A 26151-nucleotide genomic window follows, 5' to 3' on the forward strand; every position below is an offset into this window, starting at 1 on the left:
TGGGGATTGAAACGCACCAACTAGAAAAACGATCCGCGTTGTCTTTTTCATTAGCCTACTGTTAACTGTATTTTAACAGTAGCCCATATGAAAATATGATATTTACGAATTTGCAATAATCTTACTGTTAAAATAGTTATATATGAAGGTGCGTAAAATGTAGTGCCATTGCGCAATGGAAAGCCACTTGGTTTCCTCTTTAGGATAAAGCTTATCATCAGAATCTTTATAGGTATTTTTGACCAAATCCCTCCACTTTGTTTCAGTTCAGTGCAGTATGTATGTCTTGCTAGATCGGCGTTATCTCCAGTTTAGACGTTTATCAGCCTCTTTGCATATCACGTGCCTCCGCTCGTCCAATAATAGTCGGATCTTGACGCACACGGGACGCATGGGTATCTGTTACTCCACTGATCCACTGCTTCTCTTTCAGTCTTGGGGAATTCTAAAAGAGCTGCTAGGCTCCATGTAGGGCGTGCTATGACAGCGTCTTTACTCCTCCATTCCCGCTGGATTGACCCGGTGATGTTTCTCTATGACAACGGCTTGGATGATATGAGCAAAAACATGGAAGGATTTGTGGGAGGCAATTTTGCTGCAAATCAGTGCAGGAATCTTATTGCCCACCCGTCTTCTTTGGCCCCGAGCACATACTCGTCGAGTGAGGTGCCAGGGTCGGGCATGGGAGAACCTGTCAAACAATGCAGTCCGTGTTCGGCCGTGCAGAATTCTCCCAGTGCGTCTTTGCCCTATGGATATTTTGGCGGCAGCTACTACCCGTGTAGGATGCCCAAGTCCTGTCCGCAGCCCACCTCCTATGGGGAAAAATACATGGACACGTCTGTTTCTGGAGAGGAGTTCCCTTCTCGTGCTAAGGAATTTGCCTTCTACCAGGGTTACTCGTCTGGCCCTTACCAGCCTGTACCGAGTTATCTCGACGTGCCAGTCGTACCTGCGCTGAGCAGCCCTGCGGAACCGAGACACGAGTCTCTTCTGCCTGTTGAGACCTACCAGCCCTGGGCTATCACGAACGGGTGGAGTAGTCCGGTGTACTGCCCGAAAGACCAAACACAGTCAACAACCTTATGGAAATCGTCCATCCAAGGTAAAAATGCTGCACTTCTGCTTTATTATGAGAGGGGGAAAAGTTGCTGCCTTCAATTTTTTTTTAAGTACAATCAACTTGGATGTTTAAGTCATTTCAACTTAATTACATTAAACTGACTTAAAAATTAGTTGAATCTCGTATAACAAAGTTGAAATTTGCTTAACTTATTTTTATGAGTTAAAGCAATGTAAAAATATATGTTGTTATAACTTCTTGATCATATAATTTTTTACAGTGTAAACTGGAGCTTTACTAGACTTACACTGTTAAAAATGCTGGATTGTTTAAACCCATGTTTGGGTCAAATATGGACAAACCCAACCATTGGGTTTACAAATTTAATTAAAAATGTTTAACCAACGGTTAGGTTTGTCCATATTTGACACAAACATGGGTTGAACAATCCAGCATTTTAGGAAAAGGAAGATTCTAATCAATTAAAACAGGAGCTTACTAGAAATTATTAATCTAAAAAGTACAAATGGTCTACAATTTCTATAGGTTATGCCCACCACTTTTCATGATTGCAAATAGTTATTTTTTTAATTTAGGCTATGTTATTTTTTTATTTGTGCATGTTTTACTTGAGGCATTTTTTTTTGGTTGCACTGCCTTGGAGACATATATCAATGTTTTTATTTTATTTTTTATTATATGCTGTATTATTTGACACTTATACTGCTTTTGCAAGCAACCTTATTTTGGTTTTGATCTGATTCTGACCCCTAGATACTGTGTCAGGTACCGATGGAGCGTCAGTGCGTCGAGGGAGAAAGAAGCGGGTTCCCTACACCAAGGTTCAATTGAAGGAACTAGAACGAGAATATGCCACAAATAAATTCATCACTAAGGACAAACGAAGAAGGATATCTGCTCACACAAACCTGACCGAGCGACAAGTTACCATCTGGTTTCAAAACAGGCGGGTGAAAGAGAAGAAAGTGGTCAACAAGTACAAGGCCATCAGTTAAGCTCTGGAAAAAAAAATGTAAAACTGAAATACCAAAGGGGTATAAATGGAAGGACCTTCAACATTATTTATTCTGAAATCCATTCCATCATCTGTTCCACGTCACGAGATTATGCGGAGATGCGCAGGAGGGAAAATAATGTGTAGGCTACATATTGCCAATCACAGACATTGTTTAAGCAAAGTTACTGCTCAAGAACAATATACCCATATTCACCAATTGATTTTTTTTATTCTTTTTAATCTTTGTCTTTGACAGAAACACGTGGGAGGATTGTAAATTCAACTCAACACAGTGAAAGAAAATCAGTGAAGTAAACAGACAAAACCATGGCAATTCGTGTAGGCCTATTTTTTATTTCGATTTTTACACATCACGTTTCCATCAAAACAACTCAACGTTTCAGACTTTGGATATGCATGCTACGCTAACTGTACACTAAATTTACCCCAAGACTGTTTCGAGCTTTTCTTTTCTTTTTTTTTGAACCCCATGCGCACATTTGTAAATAAAAAGTCGCTTTCATGCACCTGCGAAATATACAAAGTCGCACGTGTTACTGCAGACTCTATGCAAATAAAACTCCCCATTTTAAGTGATGTATTTCAATATTTGTATCTTGATAATTATTCCGAATGTCAACTTTTTTGCCAAAATGTTTAACATAAACATAATAATATCTATTTATTTTGAATGTAGATATTTATAAAGCTTATTCTATTTCCAGGAAGTAATGAGCAAAAAGAAGAATCAGCTGCTAATACGAATGAGTGAATAATGGCTGTGATATCATATTGTTGTCTTTCTCCAAATCCCTGAGAAGTGTTTTTTTTATTATTTTTTATAACCCTTTTCCATCCGCGTAACAGTGCTGCCATCTAGTGGCACACATATGCATTTGCCTTGACTTCCTGCAAGTGGGTCATTGTTCCTCATAGAAGTAAGTATTCGAGATCTGAAATCTACGAATACTAGGTTTATGTGTTTGAGTTAGTTAGCAAAGCACCGAAAAGTTATAATACTATTTTTTCCGTATTTTCAGTCATCAGATTCTACACACTTAAGAAAGGTTCTATAGATTCTGTCAGGCGCTTCATAAAGGCTAGCTATAACCTTTTAGTGGTTCTCATCATGATATATTTTAGTGGATTTAGTTTAAATTAATTAATTTAGATTAAATTACATTTTATGAATTAAACAGATCGTAAAAATAGGCACATTTTTTATCACTAGAAAATAATCGAAATAATTAAACATGAAAGTATTATTCAATCATTTAAGACATTTATCCTTATATATAGAACCTTTATGGCATGAAGCGCTCTTCAAAATTGAGTCAAGAACCGGGTTTTAAGCTACAGAAAACCTATTAATTTTTTCTTTGTTAAAGACTTGAAGATGAGTGACTCGGATTCCAAAAACAGGTAAAGTGGGGTAATATCACAGTATGTTTGTGTCGGTGTTTTGTGTGTGTTTTTTTCTTACACCATGCAAATTAAGCTACTTTAATATGAATAACATTGTCAAAAATAAAAATCTGAAGGAGAAAGAAGTGAGTAAAAGGCATAAGACAGAGAATGTCTGATATTGGTGGTTGCCTATAGCTATAATATTTTTCACACAATGCTCAATTTAGCCAAATACAGCTAAAAAGACTCCCAATTTAGCCTTTGGAGTCACTCTGAGGTAGGCATATTGTTTTCCACAACAAAATTACAAATTAAGGTTTTAATTGAGTACTTCTAGAATTCCAACTAACAAATATTTATACATACAATGTTATATAGACATCATTTTAAAACAAACCAAAAAAGAACAAGCAAATAAATAAATAGATACCGACCGGTACGTAAATAATAAATAGGCTATAAGTTCCGTTGAAATCAGCTTCCACAAATTAGAGAAAACCAAATGACACATAAAAAAGAAGAAAATGAATAAACACACGTGTATTTCCGATCAGATGTGAACTGAATAAAATGATTAGTGACATAACATTTCCCGTTTCAAATTTATTCATTTCTGACAGTCTTTTCAAATATATATATTTTTAGGAACTTTAGACATATTAAAGATTGCCCAATAAATCTATTTTCAAATACAAACTCTATATGCCAATTGCTCAGGTTAAATGCAAACCAAAGCCACCAAGACATCAATAAGAATAAAATACTGACACACACACACCAGAAATTAAATGCAATAATAAATAATCCAGTTTATTTTTGTGTATTTGGCTTTTTATCTTTGCATTCTCGAAATTAATTAAGTCACACCGTGTATCAATGTTTCACCGCCAACATTTTTATTCTGCAAAAACGGCAGCAGCAGTTAATTTATACACAACTTTTTAAAAATATTATTATTTCGGAAGTATTTTGACTTATCATCAACTTCTTTGCGCTTGTTACAGAGCTGATACAATTGCATTTCAAATAAGCTGATACATTTAATCGTTAATATGTTTCATTAACAACTGATCCTTGATTTTATTGTATTCTAGAAATGCATTAAATAACAACAACTCTACATTTAGATTCGTTATGCAATTTGTCGTTATGTCCCAAGTAATTCGTAGCCTATATCACAGTATGAAGGCTTCTGAATAGTCGCAAATAAATGATCATAGAATCTATTTGTGGGATCTGAAGGCAGCCAATGAGCTGCGGTCTTGAAAAACGTCTGAGCATTCGGAAAGTGTGGAGAGGAGTTCATATGGACGGGATTTACAATTTGCGTTTCAGTGTATCAAAGGACATTTCAATTTAGACTGTGCTGCCACCCAAAGGCACTGAAAAAAAATTCATTTTAGTAGGCCTAAACCAGTATAGGCTACTTCTCAACATTGGGGATGGTCTGTGTAAATTGAATTCAGATGCTGATTGACTTCAGCTTATCGAAAGAAAATGGCTGGTGTTTATACAGCCTACTTTTGGATATGGCTATATTCGTTTTACAAATATAGGATAATGTAGGATGATGCCAACACACACGTTAAGATGTGAAACCGTAATGCATAGGCCTACTGAAAGAAACAAGCAACAACGACAACAAAGCTCTTCCATTTCTCATCCAAAGCATTTCAGCGTTAGGTGCTTGTCTAATAGGCTAATTTCTGCAGGCCTATAGCATAGGCGAAATAGAAATAGCCTAAATATAGCCTAATGTTTACAAATAAATCATACAATTAATTATTCTGAAAAACACCTCATATACGTCTGACTTATATGGGCATGAGCAAGTCTTTGGTGCACACCAAATTATAAATTGTAATTCAGCTTTGAAAGTTTCATAATTTGTGCACTTGTGCACACGCAAAATGTTAGTTTTTAAAAAAAATAAAATTATGATGACCGAACAAAGCGTTTACTAAACTAAAATGTTTTATAAAATATGTTTTACTAAACTATAAATTCTGATATTCCTACTGATACTAACATTTATTTATGAAACGCGCCTTTTCCCTAATTAATATTTAGATATGTTTCAATAACATAAATTAGACGAAAGTGTGCTTTTTTAATACTTTTTAATATGCGTTTTTATCGCATTTTCCTCCCAGTGAAGGGCGCATTAAAGCTGTTCATATCAACATATTCAGACACAGATTTATTTCCCTTGTTTGTTTTCTATACAGGTCTGCACTTCTGATAAATTTGGTCCCCTGTAAAACTGTTGTTTCCCATGCAGGTCAGCGTGACATCAACGTCGACACTCACCAAACTTTACCGTGCAAGTGCAAGGCAAAGGTTGGGTTTACGTTCACTCGTTACCAACCTTCATCAGCCAATGTGACGGGAATCAGAAAGCAAAAACATGGGGTTATTTTCTTCTATATTTTTAAAATTTCACAGAAATCACCTAGGCCAAAAACGTATAAAGACACAGGGCATTTTAGAGCATACATTTTCAAGCCTATATCTTACGTCATTCCTATGGAAATATTAAAAGTGGGCCCTAAACTGCATGCGACAAAACAATCTGTGCTAAGTAAATGCACCAAAGCGAAAGGACAGTAAGATCACATTTTCACATCAAAATGACACATTGTCGTTTCTTTTTTAATCTTAATTACAAAATAAAATAGCATTTCCAATATTGAATTCATTGAATGCATTCTTTTTGAAAAACAGACTCTTGCTACTAAAAATATTTTAAATGATTTTGTTATATAATGGCACGTTTATAATAATATGGCATTCCATTTAATTTAAATTAAAACGCATTCTCAAGGTGTCTAGACGTCATTCAACATAAGAACATAATTTCATTATTCCAATTTATAGAACTTTGTAAGGTAAATAGCCAAATCTACATTTCTTTAAATGCATTGAATTGAAAATAGTGTTGTGAAATTCATTGCATTCGCAAAATAGGATTTTGCGCGAGCTTTACCGCGCTTTTACACGACAATTGAACGATTTACAATTTTCAGAGGAGACTTGGGTTGTTAAAAAATCCAAAACCACAGCTTTTCAAAGTGGATTGAGTCGAACACAGACCAAATTTAATTAGTTCTGAGTAGAAGTGATGACAAATTGGCTTGGACTGTACCAATACTGTGCCTCTCAAGAAAGAAGTGCTAACTTGATCCAGTGCGAAAAGTTAAGTTTATCGGTCATTTGCCTAATTCCTTTCAGAGTCAAAAACAATGCTGAAGAAAATGCCAAAGCTCCGTGCAATACAATTAAGCCTATACTCGTGGAAACCCTCAAACCTCATCCGGGGCGCTGTTTGGGCTATATTTGCAAACTACCACTTACTATGTGGAAGTGACCATCACCCTTAATGTCTTGCTCACACACTCTCAAATAAGCCAAAACGCAATGTAAAGTTTCAATTATTTCTTTGTGGAGTCATATAGAGCCAGTCCTGGGCCTGGTCAGCAACGCTACACTGAACGGCATCTTCTATTTTAACTCTAAACATAGCACGATTATTGTTACTGACCGAGACATGCATGATCACCTTCGATGAACACTTGCATTTGTTATTGTGGATTTAAGCCTGGAAGAAGCTAAAAATAGGACTCTCACCCGATACAACGCACGGGACCGTTGTCTCCCTTTAATATACTGTTACCCGTGACTTCAGGTCTCATTGAAGTTCACGAATTCCAAGTAGGTGGCGTCTCATGATCACTCTCCGACGGCCATGGCTTGTCTGAGCTGACAATGGCTGGAGGAAGATACCAAAAGCACCATAAAACCACGTCTGTCTTGGACTGGTTTTAGTTTTTGTTGCCTCCCAGCACAAGATTACTCATTAAAAGCTATAATACCAACGATATCAGCGTTGACAATAAGGGAAAATGCAAACCATTCTAATCTCACAAAGAGCGCATTTTCGTTGTTTAACACATACAATCGCTTTACAGGCTTCTCTTTTTATTTTATTTCTTCATAAATGTATGTATTTTGAGATTTTCGGATCTTGTTCATGGTTTAATCCAAAGTAATTCTAAGGGGGTCCTAAGCTAAAACTTAATGGGCCTCAACTGTGGTTTCAAGCCGCTTCACTGCATGACTTTGGTGCCCAACCCAGGCAAATTCTGCCTTTGTCTTGCCTTATACACAGACTACAGCCAGGCCACCTTAAAAGATTTTTTTTTTGGCAAGCGTAAAACGCTTTATGAATTCTGCACAGGAGAACGCAAATGCACCCTTATTATAGACTGTGTTCTTGAATAAATACTGTAGATATGTGAAAAAATTATTAAATAAAAAAGCACAAAAAAAAAAACATTTAGCTAATTTATGTATAGGTTTGAACCAAATCAAAACAAGTATTGTACAAGAACGTGTACTATTCATATTATGTAATTAATTAAATAGCCGGATTCTGCAGTCAAAATTAGAACTCATATTATTAATACTAAAACTATCTAAATGAATTGCAATTGTATGCAGCACTCTTAAAAGTAAAGGTATCTTAAAGGTATCTTAAAAATAAGGTTATTTAATGGCATTGATTGTTCCATGAAGAACCTTTAACATCCATGCACTCTTTCCACTCCACAGAAGGTTCTTTATAAAAGGCTGTTTGTATTTTTAGAAAGTTCTTCACACTAAAAAAATAAAAACGTTTGTTTAAGATCTGTTCACTGAAAAGTGATTTGGGGAACCAAACATTTTTATTTTATTGAATCTGTGCGAAAAACCCTTTTGGAACCTTTATTTCGAACAGTGTGATTATAAATAATACTATCATGCTCATCCAAAATCGCCTTTTGTAAAAAAAAAAAAAAAAATCCTTTATATTGCTTCAATATTATCTAAATGTCCAAATATAGCAAAACCTCAGAAGGGCTTCAAATGAGTAAAAGCGTAATGTATTCTTGAGCAAATTGGTCGAAGGATATTTAATGTTCTGAACTAACTATTGTGAAAGAAATGCAAATATACGAAACACATAACGTAATTCTGTTTTATTTCCCCCCACACATCCATACCATTATGTTCGCTTTAGTTTATTACATGCAACTCTCAATTAACAAGAACCTCACTTGCGAGTTCAAATTGTACACATCGCTGCGAAATTCCTGGAATCTTTATTTTTAAGAGCCTATACAGTAAGAGAGAGAGAGTTACAGCGAAATGAGATGTCTGAGACAATAGAACAAATCCATAAACATGAGAAGCCATGGTGATGTTTAGTAAGGCGCGTTGGCTGTTAAGCAAGCGGATGGGTTTCTCCAGCAATCCAAAGCGTCAACATAACCAACTGTGGTCCACTGCATGCACACGTTCATCAATTAAAGTATCGCTCACTCCACGACTTGAACATCTGCACATGTTGGCATACAATATTCTAAGAGGTACATGTCAATTTCTGCCCTTGGTCACATGACTGGCGCTCTCTGGAATGGATGGAGATGGATCTCCACGTCAGCTCACGTCTCAAAAATTTCTGCTCGGCGGATCTGCTTCAAAGCCACTGAAGCTGAAGCAGTTCTGTACGACGATGCGAGGCAGTGCTATGGTTGTGGCGTGCCCAACCAAGTGTCATGATGGATTTTGATGAGCGGGTACCCGTTGGGTCTAACATGTATTTGCCCGGCTGTACTTATTACGTGTCTGGGACGGAATTTTCCAGCCTTCCTCCTTTTCTGCCCCAGACCCCGTCTTCATGCCCCATGACATACTCATACTCCACGTCCAGTTTGCCACAAGTTCAGAGCGTTAGAGAAGTGTCTTTCAGGGACTATGCAATTGACACGTCCAGTAAGTGGCACTCCAGGGGCAATCTGCCACACTGCTACGCGACCGAGGACATGGTGCACAGGGACTGCCTGTCCAATCCTGGAACTCTGGGGGACATGCTATCGAAAAATAACTCGGTTCTTTACCACTCCAACACGAGCCATTCGGCCAACGTGTATCATGGCAGCGTAGGGAGGAACGGAGTGCTTCCCCAAGCGTTTGACCAGTTTTTCGAGACAGCGTACGGGAACGTGGAAAACCAGCCGAGCGAGCACCCGGTGGACAGAGCGACCGGGAAGGCGCCTCCTCCGCCCGCGGACTCAGTCAGCGACAGTTGCCGGGGAACAGAGGAGGCAGAGCGGTGTGAAGAAACCAGCAGCCCGGAGCCATCTTCCGGTAACAACGAAGAGAAATTCAGCGGCAGCAGCGGCAGTACGTATTCAAGCAGTTGCGCGAGAAACTTTCAGATGTAACGTGCTGTTGTTAAAGGTTTTATATGCTGTTTTATAAGCATATAAGGTTTACAGAGGGCCCTGTATATTTACCCTAACAAAACTTTGTTATAAACGCGAGATCACGTGCTCGAAATTGAAATTGGCCGTGAATGATAGGCCATTTCCCTTCGAGTCTTCTAAAACATGCTTTCAAGACTCATTACAGTCGGGCTATTTGTTAATGCAGCGTTATTTAAGAGATCATGGATATCCTGTGCTTATTTATCGCCTCTGACTGCACGTTTTACGTCAGGAAATTTAAAGAGCATTTTTGTTTGGTATTGCTCTGACTTGAGTTCATGTTAAATACTAAAAGGCAAGTTTTCTTATGTGGTTATTATTATTTTTTATTTGATTTGACTTTTGTGGTGAATGAAAAGAAGGTGAAATGTTAAGCCTCCATTATAATCAAAGGAGCCTACACGTGTGTGTATAGTTGTAGAACTCGATATTTCATTAAAATAGCAATTTAAGGGCTGAATGTAGACTATAATGTGTTATTACTGATTATTAATAATAATACAGTCAGATTTAGATAACCGAAACAGTTTTGTGTATAATTTTGGGAAAACGGCATTTGGGTGTAGCCTATTAACTAAAAGCTATTCAATTGTCTCTTATGTATAAGCATTTATTTAAATTGTATATTATTTTATGCAATTATTTAAATTTAAAGATCAAAGGCATTGACTGAATTTCTTCTTTATATTTCAGATGGACAGAAGACACGGAAAAAAAGATGTCCTTACACGAAATATCAGATCAGAGAGCTGGAGAGAGAATTTTTCTTCAGTGTTTACATCAACAAAGAAAAAAGGCTACAGCTTTCCAGAATGCTCAACCTCACCGACCGTCAGGTCAAAATATGGTTTCAAAACAGAAGAATGAAAGAGAAAAAACTAAACAGAGACCGTTTGCAGTATTACACCACGAACCCTTTGCTTTAGATCGAAATCATTTATAGGGCGAGATGGTTAATTTCAAGTTCGTGGATGAACAATCCGGATCCCAGAGGAGATGCGACCTTTATTCCTTTGACAGACTTTTTCATCCATAAACATGCATTTATATTCTCTGTAATCTTTACCGTTTGAATTTAAAACTATTATTATGATGTTTCATTTTTTTCAGTTAAGTGACTATTCAGTTTACAGGGATTTTGTTTTTGATATTATTGTTATTATTATTATTTTTATTATCTGACCAAGATGTGTAGTTTTTACATATGTGTCATATAGCAGTAAGTATATGCTTGAAATCTGTTTAGATGGAAAAAATGTTTGGGAGGGCGAGATATAAATACTAGTGGACATGAAGGTGTTTTCAATCTGTTAAATAGGTAACACTTTACAATAAGGTCTCATTTGTTAACATTACTTAGTGCATTAACTAACACGAATTAACGATGAACAATACATTTGTTACAGTATTTATTAATCTTTGTTAATTATAAAAATACAGTCGTTCCTTGTTTGTTCATGTTAGTTCACAGTGCATTAAGAAAAACATTTGATTTTAATAATGTATTAGTAAGTGCTGATAGTTGCTGAGTAAATGCTTATAGATTAATAAGAAGTGCAGTACATTCTTAGTTCATGTTAACTATAGTGAAACCTTATTATAAAGTGTTACCGTTAAATACTGTTCCTTGTGTTTTATAGGCCTACATTATTAGACAAAAAAAGATTTTCTCATTGAATGACGCATATTTCATGAGCTGATTGTGATCTAAATGCATAATGCGCGCTATATTCTCTTATACTTGAATTGTGTTAACTTAAAGTGTATATTTGATATTACTCGTCTTACTGCGCATTCTCCAGTAAAATCGGGTCACTTAACAACACTTGTGTTCAAAAATGTCCAAAAAAAAAAAAAAGAGCAGAATTCTTATTTATTTTTCAACAGACATTGGGCATTTAAGGCAAAAGCAATAACTGAACCAGCACGGACAATGCTTGAGTCCCTCTGAAACCCCGAACCTCAATTGTATTTTAATTCTGTATTTTCTCCACCTTTTTCTTTAAAACGTGTGAACAAATATATATATCAATGTTGCAGGAGCTCATTCATGTTCACAATAATCTCTCATGTTTATGACGTCTCTTCAGTGTTATATAAATCAGTCTCTTGAAATATCTCGTGTTTTCTCTCTTTTTCCTGGAGCGGTATCAAATGTTTGATGGATCTTGCGTTATATTGCCTCCACGCGTTTTCTTTGATTCAAGGATCAAGTGTTTGCTGTTATTAATGCCTAGTATCCATTACGGAACTGCCCAAAAAACATGGCTGTGTATGTTTCCATGAATCAAATGGCCTTTCAACAAATTGTTCTATAGATGTCGACCATCCAGATAGGCCTAAGTCTTCATATTATATTGCAGTTTTGAAAGCATGTATAGCTAACATCTCAAACCTTCTTGAGAATTAAAGGAAAGTTATTTTGTCTTGAGCATGAAAAAAAAAAAACACAACAACAACAATGAAAAGTCTCTTGTTACTTCATAATTTTACAGTTTCCCTGTGATCCAGTGCGAGAGGGTCACAAATATGATATGGCTTATGCCACTCGGAAGTCTAATAAACCAGGGCGAGCCTGGGCGACCATAAGATAATAAGGACTGTTTTACGCGATGACCCTGACGGTTTGCGCATCCTTTGAGGCTCGATGGAATTTCGCTCTATAATTACGGCACATCCCCCCGTTGCTGCAGCAACTCGGCCATAAAACCAGTCTTAGTCTGGAGCATTTGTAGAATTGGAGCGAGGTGCCATAAACCGTCTGAGAACCAAGGTTATTAACTGTGACTAAGAGCTAGAAAACAACGCCTGGAACCATTGAAAGCTTGTGTTCACGGACTTTTCCGCCATCATTTGTCTCAGTGTCCCATCATGGAACCACGACTGGATTGTTCACTATTTCGCAGCGCCGACGATACACTTCATGTACACTGGGTGGCGCACTTTAGATCAATGTCATTGCCGGGTATCTAAAATCCCTGCTGAAACATGTTTACTTTGTGTGCGGGCAAAGGACAACATCTTCGTGACTATACAAGACGCTGTTTCAGGTAAATATAGCCAAGCAACCATTTAGATTTTTTGTTGTTGTCAGAATTGCATTTATTATTATTTTTTAGATAACAGTAACACAATAATGTTCCAAACGTAGCCTACATGTAAAGTTGAATGATTAAAAAACCTTAATTAAAAAAGAAAGAAAGTAGTAACTAGTTGTATTAGTGCGAAAATGTTTGTTTGTTCCTGATAGTTAGCCTATCAGAGCTTTTCTTTTTTTAAAGTAGTCTAATTTTGAGAAATTGTAGACTTGTTTTGATTCTTGATGGCCTAACCTTGATGGACTATAGTTTTTGTATTCCAAAATGTTTCCTAAGCAATATAAAAATACGTCTTTTGCTGATTTTTTTATGTGTTAAATAATTTAAAAAAAATTCTCTTTATTATCTCTTTATTCGTTTTTATTGGCTAATTAATATACAATTACGTTGCCTTTTAAAACAATGCCCGTTGATTTGATGACGCATAAAGCATAACCTAAATAAATATAATGTAATAAATGTAATCTAAATAAATGTAGCCTATTCCAATCGTTAAAATTAATCTCTCAAAGTAGCCGAAAAGAAACTTTCAAATAATAATTATTTATTTTTTTAGGCAATAAAAAGCATGTCTCTTATGGTGACATTGTCACTCGTTAAGATTCCACAATGTGATTCAAAACATGATTATTGGAGCAGGAACAACTTAACTATCAAGAAAATTAGTTCGTTAAATTAGTTTATTTCTTTATATTGGTGTCCCATTTTTTTTTTTTTTAAATGGTTCTTTCGACTCGAGTCCTCCAATTGTTCTATTTAGTCACTTTTTAAAAGCGCATGTTAATGGTCATCTTGTTATCAGTAATAGGCTATGTTAATTTCAATTTTAATGTTAATTAAAGAGCAATGCCTATTTGTGGATCTCTGTAGGAATATCAGAGTAGCCCATTTAAAAACCGCTGGAAAGAAAAGTTCAGAGATAAAGATTCAGCCGCATAGACAGAAAAAAAAGAAAGTAACTAAAATCTGAGAGAAAAAAATTGTAATAGTATTTCCTGTAATTAAATGCAAATTAAATTACATAGCCTACAACTGCAGACATCATACACCCAGGCTGCTTTTCAGATGGAAATATCCCCTGAGCGTCAAAAATAGGCATAGGTGAATCACATTCAACAATTGCGTTAAAATTGCTATCCGTAAATCATTTAAATGCCATGGGTTTGTGGTTAGATTTGTCTTATGAAGGTTATTATACCTTTTACATTATGTGACTCATAACAGCATTGTAATTATAAAGCTTAAATAGGCCTATATGTAGCTTTAAGATGATCACATGCTAAATGTTTATAATATTCTATGGAAATCCACATCCGCCACATTGAGTGTTTCCTCTCGTTTTGAACTTGAGTGTAAATAAATTGTTTTGCCCCACCGCGTGCATGAAAACCAGAAGAGCAGTCTGTAACTCACTGTTTATGTGCTTAAAGGACTGTTGGGGCAATTACAGTGTATCATAAAGGTTTACAATTTTAGCACTTGATCTCCTTTTCGATACCTTGTTGCTTTTTGGTTTTATACGTGGCTCGCAAGGCTCAGCGGCAATGTCAGTGTTAACGAAGTCAGTGGTCGTAAACATAATGCTGTTCAAGTTAAATTCTGTTTTTATTCGCTTATACTTTCCGAAAAACGAGTGATCAGGTTAATGTTGATTTGACTTTTAAAAAAATCAAGTAGCTTGAAAAAGATATGGGACACAAGGGTTACGTGCGCGCACAGAGGGAGGAGTCATCGGTGCTCGTTGCGATTTAATTGGCTGTTAGCTCACACCGAGTTGTATAGTTATCAGTAATTATATTCAGCATGTTTTGCACAAGAAATGTCATCCAGAAAGGGCAATCTTCTTCCACCGTCAAATTTTACCACAAAGATGTCATGCTCCGATAGTCCATCTGGAAACTCGTTTCTGGTAGACTCCTTGATCCACGGAAGGGCCGAGGGAAGTGGACACTACTACCAAAACAGCGGAGTCTACTTGCAGCCGACCTCAGAGTATTCTTATGGACTGTCGAACTGTGGCTATTTTTCTGGACTCAAACGGAACGAGGGCAATTCGCAAAATGTAGTACCTGCTACATGTGGGCCATATCAAGGCATGGAAACATGGCTGGAGACGTCGAGGTCCTGTCGCATTGAACAGCCTAACAACCAAATCACCCCACGCTCGTTCTCGCCCACCATAAAAGAGGAAAACTCTTACTGCTTATACGAGTCTGAGAAGTGTCCAAAAGACACGGTTACAGAGGATATATCGTACTCGCGGCTGACACCGAACTCATGTCCATCTAGCAACAATAACGGCTGTGTTCCGGTGCCCGGTTACTTCCGTCTATCTCAGACTTGCAGCACATCAAAAGGTTTTCCAGACAACCAGTCTATATCGACTCATCTTGCTGCTGCTGCTGCTGCTGCTGCTCAACGCTCGAGCCGATTTGACAGCTCTCTTTCAGCCATAGCAGCAGAAGCGAGCCGGGAAGAGAGCGAAGAACCCCCCGCATGCGCACCATGTGCCCCGGGAAGAAACAAGGAGCTAAGGGGGTCCACTGGCACCGCTTCATCTCCCGAGCCACCGGACAGCCCGGAGAAGGCGGTCACTGTTACTAAAGGTTAGTTTTGTTGGCCAGTCTTAAAGTCCAAAGGATTTTGGACGTCATTTGGGCGCGTATGGAAACATTAACGCCCTTGCGCGCGATAAATATATGGCTTTGTTTTTTGTAGATTCCATATACAGTAATATTTTTTTTATTTTAAACACCCCATAAGCCAAGTTTAGTAAGCATAATAATGTGGGAGATTCTTCTCATTTAGAAATACATTTCGGAGGAGGTGCAGCACGCCCAAACCAATTCAGCTTGTGTCTGTATCCTTTACACATAACATTCCTTCGAGACAAATGCAATGCACTTAGATTTTTTTTCTTCTTGTTTTTAATAGCATACAGACCATTTAAAACATATTGCTCAATATATATAATTTAATAAAAGTGCACATTTTATTAATATGTTCACACACATTCACATGGCAATATATTCCTTTGTGTCAAACGCAAAACTGTGCTTCAGTTTCCTAAATGTATCTCAATTTTTTTAAACGATCACATTAAACATTCAAAAAGCAAATAGGGCCTATTGCTCACGAGTCAGGACCCATGGACTATCCCCATTTCAGTGTGTATTTAGCAAGCCTGTTTTTCATTATGCTGTTGTGACAACATGAGATCTGGTGAGATCATCTAAAAAAATCTAGATGCATATGTGGCGAGTTTGTTTAGTTACACTGCCCGTGAACAAAAAAAAATATAAATTTTTGTACTTCTAATCTTTCCACAAGAAACGACCGATAAAGCGTCGTCATCAGTGCCTTTATAAGGCAATTGTTCTAACAAACAAAAACGAAATATCGATTTTAAAAAAATCGAATTTAACTTTCAGATAATAGTAAAAAAAAACTGAATTAATAAATCGCACGCCAATATTATTGATATGGCTACACGCAATCATCTCACAAGGGTCATAATTTACATTAAAACATTAATGTAAGAAGAACATATTTACGCAAGTACTAATATGCAACTGCTGAACAGAATGTATACTTGATGTGTAATTATTTTATGGATTTTGTCACTTTAGTCGGTGTTATTACTAAGGTGTCTTTGTTACACTGTAATTATACATTTAAGTTCTGAGTAATATTAAGCAACTGCATGTACACTGTAAAATTCTGTTTAATAAGTTATGACCATTTTTTTCACATTGCTTTAACTCATCAAATAAGTTAAGCAATTTTCAACTCATTTTTAAAGTCAGTTTAATGTAATTTAAGTTGAAATGACTTAAACATCCAAGTTGATTGTACTTAAAAATGTAATGCTGCAACTTTTGTTACAGTGGGGTTAGGGTAAGTTGCATGTAATTATGCATAATTTATAGTTATTGCTATAGTATCTACATGTAACATATGTAACAATGCCACTGTAAAATAAAGTGTTCCCCTTTAGTCATTAATTAGGCGTATTGAGTCTATAAAGTGTTGTGGAATGGGGGCTAATATTTTCCTCCCATTTCCAGCAGGAGATTCCAAAAGTGAGAGTACAGCTAACTGGCTGACTGCGAAGAGTGGCCGCAAGAAGCGATGCCCCTACACCAAACACCAGACACTAGAGCTGGAGAAAGAGTTCCTCTTCAACATGTACTTGACACGAGAGCGTCGCCTCGAGATCAGCCGCAGTGTTCACCTCACGGACAGACAAGTCAAAATCTGGTTTCAGAACCGACGGATGAAGCTGAAGAAAATGAGTCGAGAAAACAGAATCCGAGAGTTGTCGACCAACTTCAGTTTTACATGAAGCCTCTTCGCTTTATAGATCTCTGGCGCCCTCCTCCTCCATCAGCTGCAGTGCCATACAACAAACCGTCTCCGTAGGTGTGTGTGTGTGTGTGTGTGTGTGTGTGTGCATAAATGACTTGGTGCAAGATACTATTGATAACTTATTGTGTGTCGTATACTGTTGACGTTTTTATCTGTTTATGTATAATTTTATTTGATCCCAGTCGTCATAACATGTCATGGTTATTTATAAACTGTCAAGACTTCACTGTAAAAGCAAGAGAGGAAAATATATGCTGAAGGTGTTCATTGTACATAGCATTCAGACTATATTGTACATTTATTGTATATAATTGCGATATTTGCATGTTGTAATAATAATAAGTATTATGGAACCATTTTAAATAATAACAATACGTTTCTTCTTAAGTACGACCTTGTCATGTAACCTATTTGCTGTTCTAGGCATAAGTCCAGTTCTTAGAAACTTGTATAGTTATAAACATGACGGGACTTCCTATATTGTTTTAACAGGATTGAAAGGTACAATCTTTCTGAAAACACAGGCTGGACTCAGATGTAAATTAATTATTCATACGTGACAGAAAATAAATAAAGGCATGTACGTAAAACTGATAGCCTACTTTTAAACGATTCTTTGAAACACTCTTGATTTTCTTTATAACGGGGATTTGTAATGGAGTAGTGATGACTGCAATTTTACTGACTGTAAAATTAAATGATTTATATTATTTCCTCTACAGTACTGGTCCCGTGAAGAGTCACACAAAAATTATTATTCCAATCATTCCTATTCCTGTGACAAATCTACTTCTGTCGACATTCAGATTATTTTAATCCAATTTAAATACAAGGGAATATTCCATGAAAAGTAAAAAAATAAATAAATTATGCATCACAGCAGTTTGGGCAAAAAAACAAACAAAAAACCCCCACATTTTATTGTATTTATTTGTTTGTGCAACACACAATGTCGATAAAATAAATAGATAAAAATACATCGTTGCCTTCTTATCTCCTCAAGCAAGAAACCAAGACAACTGCTGAGTGATTTAGGTAGTTTCATGTTGTTGGGCTCTATTTTACATCCCCACAACACGAAACTGTCTTAATTGCCTCGCAGTGGGATTCAACACAACAACAAGACAAATATGTTGCGGCGAAGTCTGAGAAGAGTTTAATTAGAACTATAAAAAAAAGTTGTTTAATTCATTTCAACTTAAATTACATTAAACCGAGTTTAAAAAATGAGTTGATCTTGTATAACTTATTTTTAAAAAGTAGAAAATTGCTAAACTAATTTTAGACTTCTTATTGATTTGTTTACAGTGTATATAGTCTAGCAAACACAAACAAAAACACCAGCATGCAATTCTCAACAACATTTGATATATTAACGACGTAATTTGAATGCATGAACTGCACTGTTGAACTGAAATCTTTAGATCATTGTAAAAAGTAAATGGTGGAGCGCAGGTGTAGATAGCAAGGCCTCGGTTACGATCAATGCACTTTGGCCAAAGCCGCGTGCGCACCGGAGACTGAGAGCACGCCCACATTGCCGGATGCGTCTGCTGGGCCGGAGGAAAAAAACACAAAGGCTTTATTGGCCATATTCAGGCCAGACCGCCAAGTTACAACCCGAAGAAAAACAGAGTAATAGCCCCTGTTATAAACAGAGTCTGTTGAAGTGCCCAGAGATCCACTCTTCCGAGGACAAGATCACAGCAATGCTCATTGACCAGAGGGAGAGAATTTGCTTCTGGTCGCCAATGGTTGTCCTCTATTGTCAATGTTTTCAAGGATAAGGCTAAAGAGATTTTACTGTTATCAGCATTAAATTCAACTATCTCCCATTAGAACAACACTGTATATAGTCACAGTTTACAATAACAGCGTTTCTGATTTTCAAACACCACGCAGGCTATTGTTTATTTTCTGAGTGATTATAACATATGCTTTCCAACGATGCTACGTTTTATGCTTAAATTTAACCACTGCAATTATACGAATATATTTACAATTTTACAATTAAGTCTCTGAATATAGGCAAAAATTTGTTGCCTAAAATTTTTAAGTAGCCTACAATCAACTTTTAACAATTTTAACTTAAATTACACTAAACTGACTTTTAAAAATTGAGTTGATTCGATTATAACCTATTCAAAAAGTTGAAAATCGCTAAACTTATTTTGATTAAAGCAAATATGTTGTCATAACTTATTAATCTTTTTTTTTTACAAAGAGGGATATTGTAAAACAGATATTTTCTGCTATATATTATCTTAATAACGAATACAAGAACAGTAGCCTATCACAACAAAACTGTGATTGTTCCATAATATTGTGATAGATGATAAAAAAATCATGATTGAATCTGGTTTTGCAGGGTTGACCAATACCATTTATTAATTTCTTTATTTGCACCGTTTTAATATCTACATATTACTATTTCACAGCTTTTGTAAGATTTTATTTTGATGCGTAAAGCTTAATTTTAAACATTAAACAAATTTTCTATTTTGTAGAAATAGCATCTGATCAAGTTTTTGTAGCACTATTGTTTTTTTCTCAGTTGGATTTAATTCACAATCAGTCGTTCGCGTTCAGATTTAGTTTAACTTGTGTGCACATCACAGTGTGCCTTGCAGAGGAGAAGACTGAAGGTTTGCGCGCGCGTTACTGAATGACTGGTCACTTAACAGGTCATATCTCAACCATCCAAGTGGCACTTATTGCCATATAAAGTATACATACGGCTCACGTAAAGATCATTTTTATGTCTGGACTATTTTATGTCTTCTTGTGCTCGACAAGGCATTGCGGAATACGTGTATTCATCATAGATTTGTCTGCAGGATTTGTGAAAAATAAACATGTTCTGTCTAAAGCAAGGTTGATGTTGAACTGGACGCCAGTGATTAAGCTATAGCCTACAATGATATGACAATGTATTAACGCGTTTATGGATTTATTTTATTATTGCAAAAAGTAGGCTAGGCCCAATACATTACAATTTGGATACGAACTTCTACAACGACGCGTCTCAAATAACCATTTTTGTTACGCTCGGTTATTATATGCTGAAATTTAACAACATGAATAAAAGCAAATCCACCTTCATAAAAGCATATGGCTATACCATTAAAAATATGACTTGTAAAATGGAGGCCATTTAACCGTGCGTACTGGCTAGGCTTTCCCCTTTATCTCCCACAGTCACGTGTCTAGCACATCCAATCCAATCTCTGCAGTGATTCAACTTATCAGAGGTCTGTAGTTCACCGCGAAGTCAAGTAGTTAGTTACTTGATTTCAACGGATTCTGCTTTTGTGGCAGTTTCATTGTGGGTGTATCCGTCCGGCTGCTCTCTCTTTGCTTGTTTTTTGTTATGTCGACATTGGGGACTCTGAGTTACTACGCTGACTCACACATTCCACACGAGAATGACGATCATTTGGCACCGAGGTTCTCATCTGGACCTTTGGTCCAGCAGCAGGCTCGCGAACTGACGCTACTTGAATATGGCGAACAGGAGCCGTACACTTTCCAGGCCAAATCGTCAATTTTCGGTGCGTCGTGGGGTCCCGTGCCAGTGCATCCCCCAGGCGCATCTATCGCCTACCAGCCGTACATTCATCACCCATGTTCAACAGGAGAACCCGATGGAGCATCCGTGCGTTCCTGGGCGCTGGAACCGCTTCCTGCCCTTCCTTTCACGGGATTATCCACAGATACGCACCATGATATAAAACTAGAACCACTGGTTGGGAATGGTGAGTGCACCACGCATACACTGCTTGTGGCCGAGACTGACAACAATACGAGCCAAGCAGAGAGGAAGGTACCTGACGATGCGGTTTCCAACGGATCACAGGAGGACAAAACTCCAGCAGAGAAGAAGCTAGATATAGACCCAAGTAAGTGCAACTATCAGAATGTTTTTAGTTTTTTTATATGAACAGGCTTCATTTTTGGCTACTCAAACAGATGAATCCAATAAGAGTCGATTTGATATGTAATGAGAGAAGAGATCTATTGTAGATTGTAGATATGCTATTTTTCAGTATAGGCCTAAAGCTAAAGGTCTTCTAGCCCTTTCTTTTTGTTCTGTGGATGGCAATAATCTGCATTTGCATTTGACAGCATATATGCCTGTTTCAATTGAAAGTGTCCAGTAATTAAAACCCACATATTTGCATTAATATAGACCACTGCATGTCATATTTACAAGAATTCTTTGAAGTGCTGCCCTAAATTATAGTGTGGTTTTAGACACAATACATTGGATTAAATTGTATATATAAAGCACAATTATTGCATGCAATCTGGATTTTCTTTCTTCTAACAGACAGTAAGGCCCTTGTTTCCCCTTCATTCAAGGATGCCAAAAACTGTCAGTAGGAAGAAAATTATAGCTTGCACATAAAATTTTCGATCATATAAACTATATACCCGCAGGCCGGAAACATTTAATCCATGATATTGCTTTCCAATTTCTCAGCATATAAAAAATTCTAGTCAAGTAGCCTTTATTTTAGACTCTTCTTTCTTCTCGCGCGCTGGCCATAAAATGGCCGCAGTATTTTCCAAGTGGCAACATGACTAGCTCTCTCTCTCCGACCCTTCTTGCAGATAACCCTGCGTCCAACTGGCTGCACGCGAAGTCCACTAGGAAAAAGCGCTGTCCATACACTAAGCATCAAACTCTCGAGCTGGAGAAAGAATTTCTGTTTAATATGTACCTCTCACGCGACCGTAGATATGAAGTGGCAAGACTCCTAAATCTCACCGAGAGACAAGTCAAAATTTGGTTCCAAAACCGTAGGATGAAGATGAAGAAATGCAATAAAGATCGTCCAAAAGACATTTAAAAAAAAATGGAAAGCTGTAAATGCGCACTGCAGATGTGAATTAGCCTGTCTTTTCCCTCATGCACAACCACAGTAGATTATTATTGATAGCCAACATTTTGTAATGTTAGATTGCACAAACCTTTGATCTGAGCTTGTATATATATGATTGTGTCTTTGTATACAGCTTGTTGGTGATAGTTCTCTTATTTGTTCTGCTTGTTGTAAGTGTACATTTTAAATATGTTAAATTGTGTTTTTTTTTAAAGTAGCCTATACCAGTTCATGATTTCAGGGAAATATAGTTTCTGCGATATGAAATGCTGATGATATGCATGACTATTTTGTTTTGTATTCAAAAATAAATGGTAGCGTAATGTATCAATGTTTAATGTGACTACCTAGATGTATATGAACTACCTATGTATTAAGATGAATTAATTTATGTTGTGTTGTTCGTCTTTGTAATATTTCAGTGAATTTTGTAACATTTACGTGCTTGTAATGTTATGTGTGAAAATTGCATACGCCAATACCTCAAATCAACAGTGTTAGTTCTTTTCAAATTAAATGTGTACATAATAAATACATTTCTGATAAATAGTATATTTCGTTAAGACTCTCTATACCAAAGGTCTATTCGAAAATAAGACTTTTTCTTGGGTTTCATTGGTTGCCAAATCTGCATCGATAGTGCAATAAGTTGTAATTAATAATTGCAGTCAAGTGTTTGTGTGCTATACCGCTCATAAAGTTCCAGAATCATGAAAGACTCAACATTAATAAATCGTACCTCAACGAGGTTGACAGTGACTGCAATCCCGTGCTATTTTTACTCGAGAAATATTTTACCGCCCTCCAAAAAGTTTTACACTTCTCATGCGCGCTATAGGCTACCGTTATCTTGCAACCCACTGTTTAGTGTCCTGTTAACGACCAGGATGCCGTTTATCCGAATAAATAAAGCTTAGTTTGATGCTCGTAGGCCTGCTCGTTCTATTTGTGCCTCGCCCCTGCAAGCGATATTAGTGGCCGTGCGGCAATAAACCACAATCACAGTCTTAACTGTTTATGGGGTGCAAAGCGCTTGAGGGCGGAACTACGACTTTTTGTAGGCGTGTCAATACAATTACATGGGATATATTTGATAACATTTTTAATGTACGTTTTTTATTTATTTAAAAATTAAAGTTTATTTTGTATGACTTTTTATTGTATTCTTATTAATATTATGCTATTATTATTATTTGTATTATTTGTATTAAATAAACAAAATAAAGGAAAACCGAAAGCAAAAAAAACCTATACCTTGCTTGCAGATCTTCAAAGGCTCTAACCCAGACAGCATCGTAAAATGGGGCTTAGCCACACTGCCTGTTTTTTCCTCTGCTAATTACTTTATTACTCCTCAGCAACAATTAAAACGTTGCAGAACTGATCACCCATTTGTTGCGGAAACAAAACGATTGACGCATTGTACTTTTTCTTGCTGTGTCCAGTGTCTTTGCTATTTTGCATTTTTGGCCATTTCAACGTAAGCATACTTTTTTTAAAACATTTTTTTTTACTTGATTTATTTAATTTGTTTACTTTTATGAACTCTTGTTCTGTTTCTTAAGCCTTAAAGATGAATCATAAAGGTGCACTCGTTTTTGCTAAATGGTATGACCATAGGAATTCTAAATATTTCCGTTTTGGTAAAGGTGGTCCCTTATTAACACACGATCCATCAGTGAATCAGCTCATTAATAAAGTGCTTCATGATCTATATTTGGTGTGTCTGATGAGTGAGACACCACAATTGGGCAGTGCTGTGGGGTCTCCTTGATCAGAATTGGGAAACATTATATTGTATTTGAACAAACACACTGGCCAAATGAGCCACCACTACCATTAAATGAGCCATTACCATTAGTATCCAGCAGGTGGCGACAGCGGTTTGTTTCAAAATACCAAGTGACAAAACGGATTCTGCATTACAGCAACCTAACTTAACAAGGGCCAGCCACGAACAAGACCTAGCCTATTTATTGCTGCAAATATTTCAACAACTGTCCATTAAGGTTCAAAACCATTTTTTGGTTAAAAAGGCCTGTGGACAAAGTCAGATTGAATTGCTATTTAATTTAGTTTTTATTTTGAGCGTTAATGCAAGACTTTCAAGTTGAACTGATAATGATAATATTGCAAAAAAATTAAGAACCCATATCACGTGCATCCAATTTTACATGCTGTTACCTTTTTATTTACATAACGTTTTTTTTATTTACATCAACCATTAAAAGTACATCATGGATTGATGTTTGGAAACTTATTTTAATTCTCTTGAATGCTGACCCTTATAAGTTACTTTTTTTTTCTTTTTCTATCTATGGTTCCATTAAAACCTTCCACCATCCATGGAACCTTTCCACTGGACAAAATGTTCTTTACACTCTTACAAATAAAGGTTTCAAAAGAAAGTTTTCACAGTGATGCGATAGAAAAAATATTTTGGGTTTCCCAACAAACCTTTCAGGGAACAGTTCTAAAAAAAAAAATATTAGTGAGTCAGAACCTACAGAACCCCTTTCCACTATAAAAAAACCCCTTATATGTCCAGTGGAAAGGTTCCATGGATGTTACAGGTTCTTCATGGAACCAGATGCCAATTTATAAGAGAGTATATAATGGAAAAAGGATATTTACGTTAGAAATGTTCTTCACACTAAGAAAAAAATGGTTCTTTTAAGAACATTTAATTGAAAGGTTCTATGGGAACCCAATATGAGTCAATATGGGACGACAACCTGCAATTCAAACCATCACCTAATTTTATTAAAGGAACACTCCACCGTTTTTTGAAATAGGGCTTATTCACCTTCTTTCCTACATTTAGATAGGTGGGCAAATGCATTTTTGTCTCAGTGCATGCATTGTTTTAGTTTGACAGGGTCGGCGCTAGCTTAGCTTAGCATAATGAATGGAATCCTTTGTTGCCAGCTAGCATGTCCTGAGTAAAAGTGATATAAAATTTTTTAAAAACCCCACCTAATTACTTCTTGTGGCCTGCGTATTCACAACAAGTACAAATAGCGATGCAGATTAACACTAGACGATTTCCTATGCAGATATTGACTTGGGACTATATTAGGGGGAAGCACAGGTGAAGCACTGCTACTTGGGCGCAGAGATATCACGCCCAAGTAGCAGTGCTTCGCCTGTGCTTCCCCCTAATATAGTCCTTAATATATAAGTCAATATCTGCCTAGGAAATCGCCTAGTGTTAATCTGCATCACTATTTGTACTTGTTGTGAATAGGCAGGCCACAAGAAGTAATTAGGTGGGTTTTTTAATTTTTTTATATCACTTTTACTCAGGACATGCTAGCTGGCAACAAAGGATTCCATTCATTGTGCTAAGCTAAGCTAGCGCCGACCCTGTCAAACTAAAACAATGCATGCACTGAGACAAAAATGCATTTGCCCACCTATCTAAATGTAGGAAAGAAAGTGAATAAGCCCTATTTCAAAAAACGGTGGAGTATTCCTTTAAGTTGAACTTGAAAACAAATCGAGTATGGTATTAGGTCCCAAAGTGTTAAAAGATATCAGAGGGGTGTACTGGATGTTGTATGTATCCAAATGGATTGTAGCCAAATGGAAAATGAGAAAGAGCTAGAATGTGTTGGAGTGTACTGAACCAAGGATACATTTTGTAGCTTTGACCTTTATACCTATTATTAGTTGTCTACACAATCATGCACAACACACTACTGATGTGAGCGTGGGTCGGACTGCTTTGAGAGGAGGTGGAGTGTCAGGTTGGGGTTAAATCAGTTAAAGGGATCACCCAAAAATGTAAATAATGTTATCATTTACTCACTCTCATGTCATTCCAAACCTGTATGACTTTCTTTCAGAAGAACATTTGGTTGCACTTTGTTTTACAGTATGTGTACTTACAGTGTACTTGCCTAAAAATTACTGGTATAACATGGGTTAAGGGTAGGTTTAGGTATAGGTTCAGTGTTAGTAGTTATTACCAGGTTATTGCAATTACTAGTACATATAGTAT

The 26151-nt window shown here is 36.6% G+C and overlaps 4 protein-coding genes across 5 annotated transcripts; all 4 read left to right on the forward strand.

The window, feature by feature from the left end:
* hoxa13b (homeobox A13b) lies at window positions 1-2688 on the forward strand. 2 transcript variants are annotated; one of them, XR_014200715.1, is made up of 3 exons: window positions 1-1105; window positions 1838-2221; window positions 2338-2688. XR_014200715.1 is itself a non-coding variant. In XM_082150197.1 (2 exons), exons 1-2 carry the CDS (start codon window positions 481-483, stop codon window positions 2077-2079), a joined length of 867 nt encoding a protein of 288 aa, XP_082006323.1. In that variant the 5' UTR covers window positions 1-480; the 3' UTR covers window positions 2080-2688. The 2 variants fall into 2 exon arrangements, 1 of the variants encoding a protein (XP_082006323.1); XM_082150197.1 differs by having other exon boundaries at window positions 1838-2688.
* Window positions 2689-4965: 2277 nt separating this feature from the next.
* Window positions 4966-11911, forward strand: hoxa11b (homeobox A11b). The gene is given in 3 exon segments (XM_082150196.1): window positions 4966-9081; window positions 9083-9713; window positions 10490-11911. Coding segments are annotated over 3 exon segments (1002 nt in total). The 5' UTR covers window positions 4966-8943; the 3' UTR covers window positions 10723-11911.
* A 146-nt stretch (window positions 11912-12057) lies between these two features.
* hoxa10b (homeobox A10b) lies at window positions 12058-18239 on the forward strand. The gene is made up of 2 exons (XM_082150193.1): window positions 12058-15500; window positions 16962-18239. Exons 1-2 carry the CDS (start codon window positions 14714-14716, stop codon window positions 17237-17239), a joined length of 1065 nt encoding a protein of 354 aa, XP_082006319.1. The 5' UTR covers window positions 12058-14713; the 3' UTR covers window positions 17240-18239.
* A 1283-nt stretch (window positions 18240-19522) lies between these two features.
* On the forward strand, window positions 19523-24438 carry hoxa9b (homeobox A9b). Its single transcript, XM_082149136.1, has 2 exons — window positions 19523-21161; window positions 21877-24438. Exons 1-2 carry the CDS (start codon window positions 20633-20635, stop codon window positions 22113-22115), a joined length of 768 nt encoding a protein of 255 aa, XP_082005262.1. The 5' UTR covers window positions 19523-20632; the 3' UTR covers window positions 22116-24438.
* The last annotated feature ends 1713 nt before the right edge of the window (window positions 24439-26151 follow it).

Source organism: Leuciscus leuciscus (genome assembly GCF_965113295.1).
Source record: "Leuciscus leuciscus genome assembly, chromosome: 20".
Classification (NCBI taxonomy): Eukaryota; Metazoa; Chordata; class Actinopteri; order Cypriniformes; family Leuciscidae; genus Leuciscus; species Leuciscus leuciscus.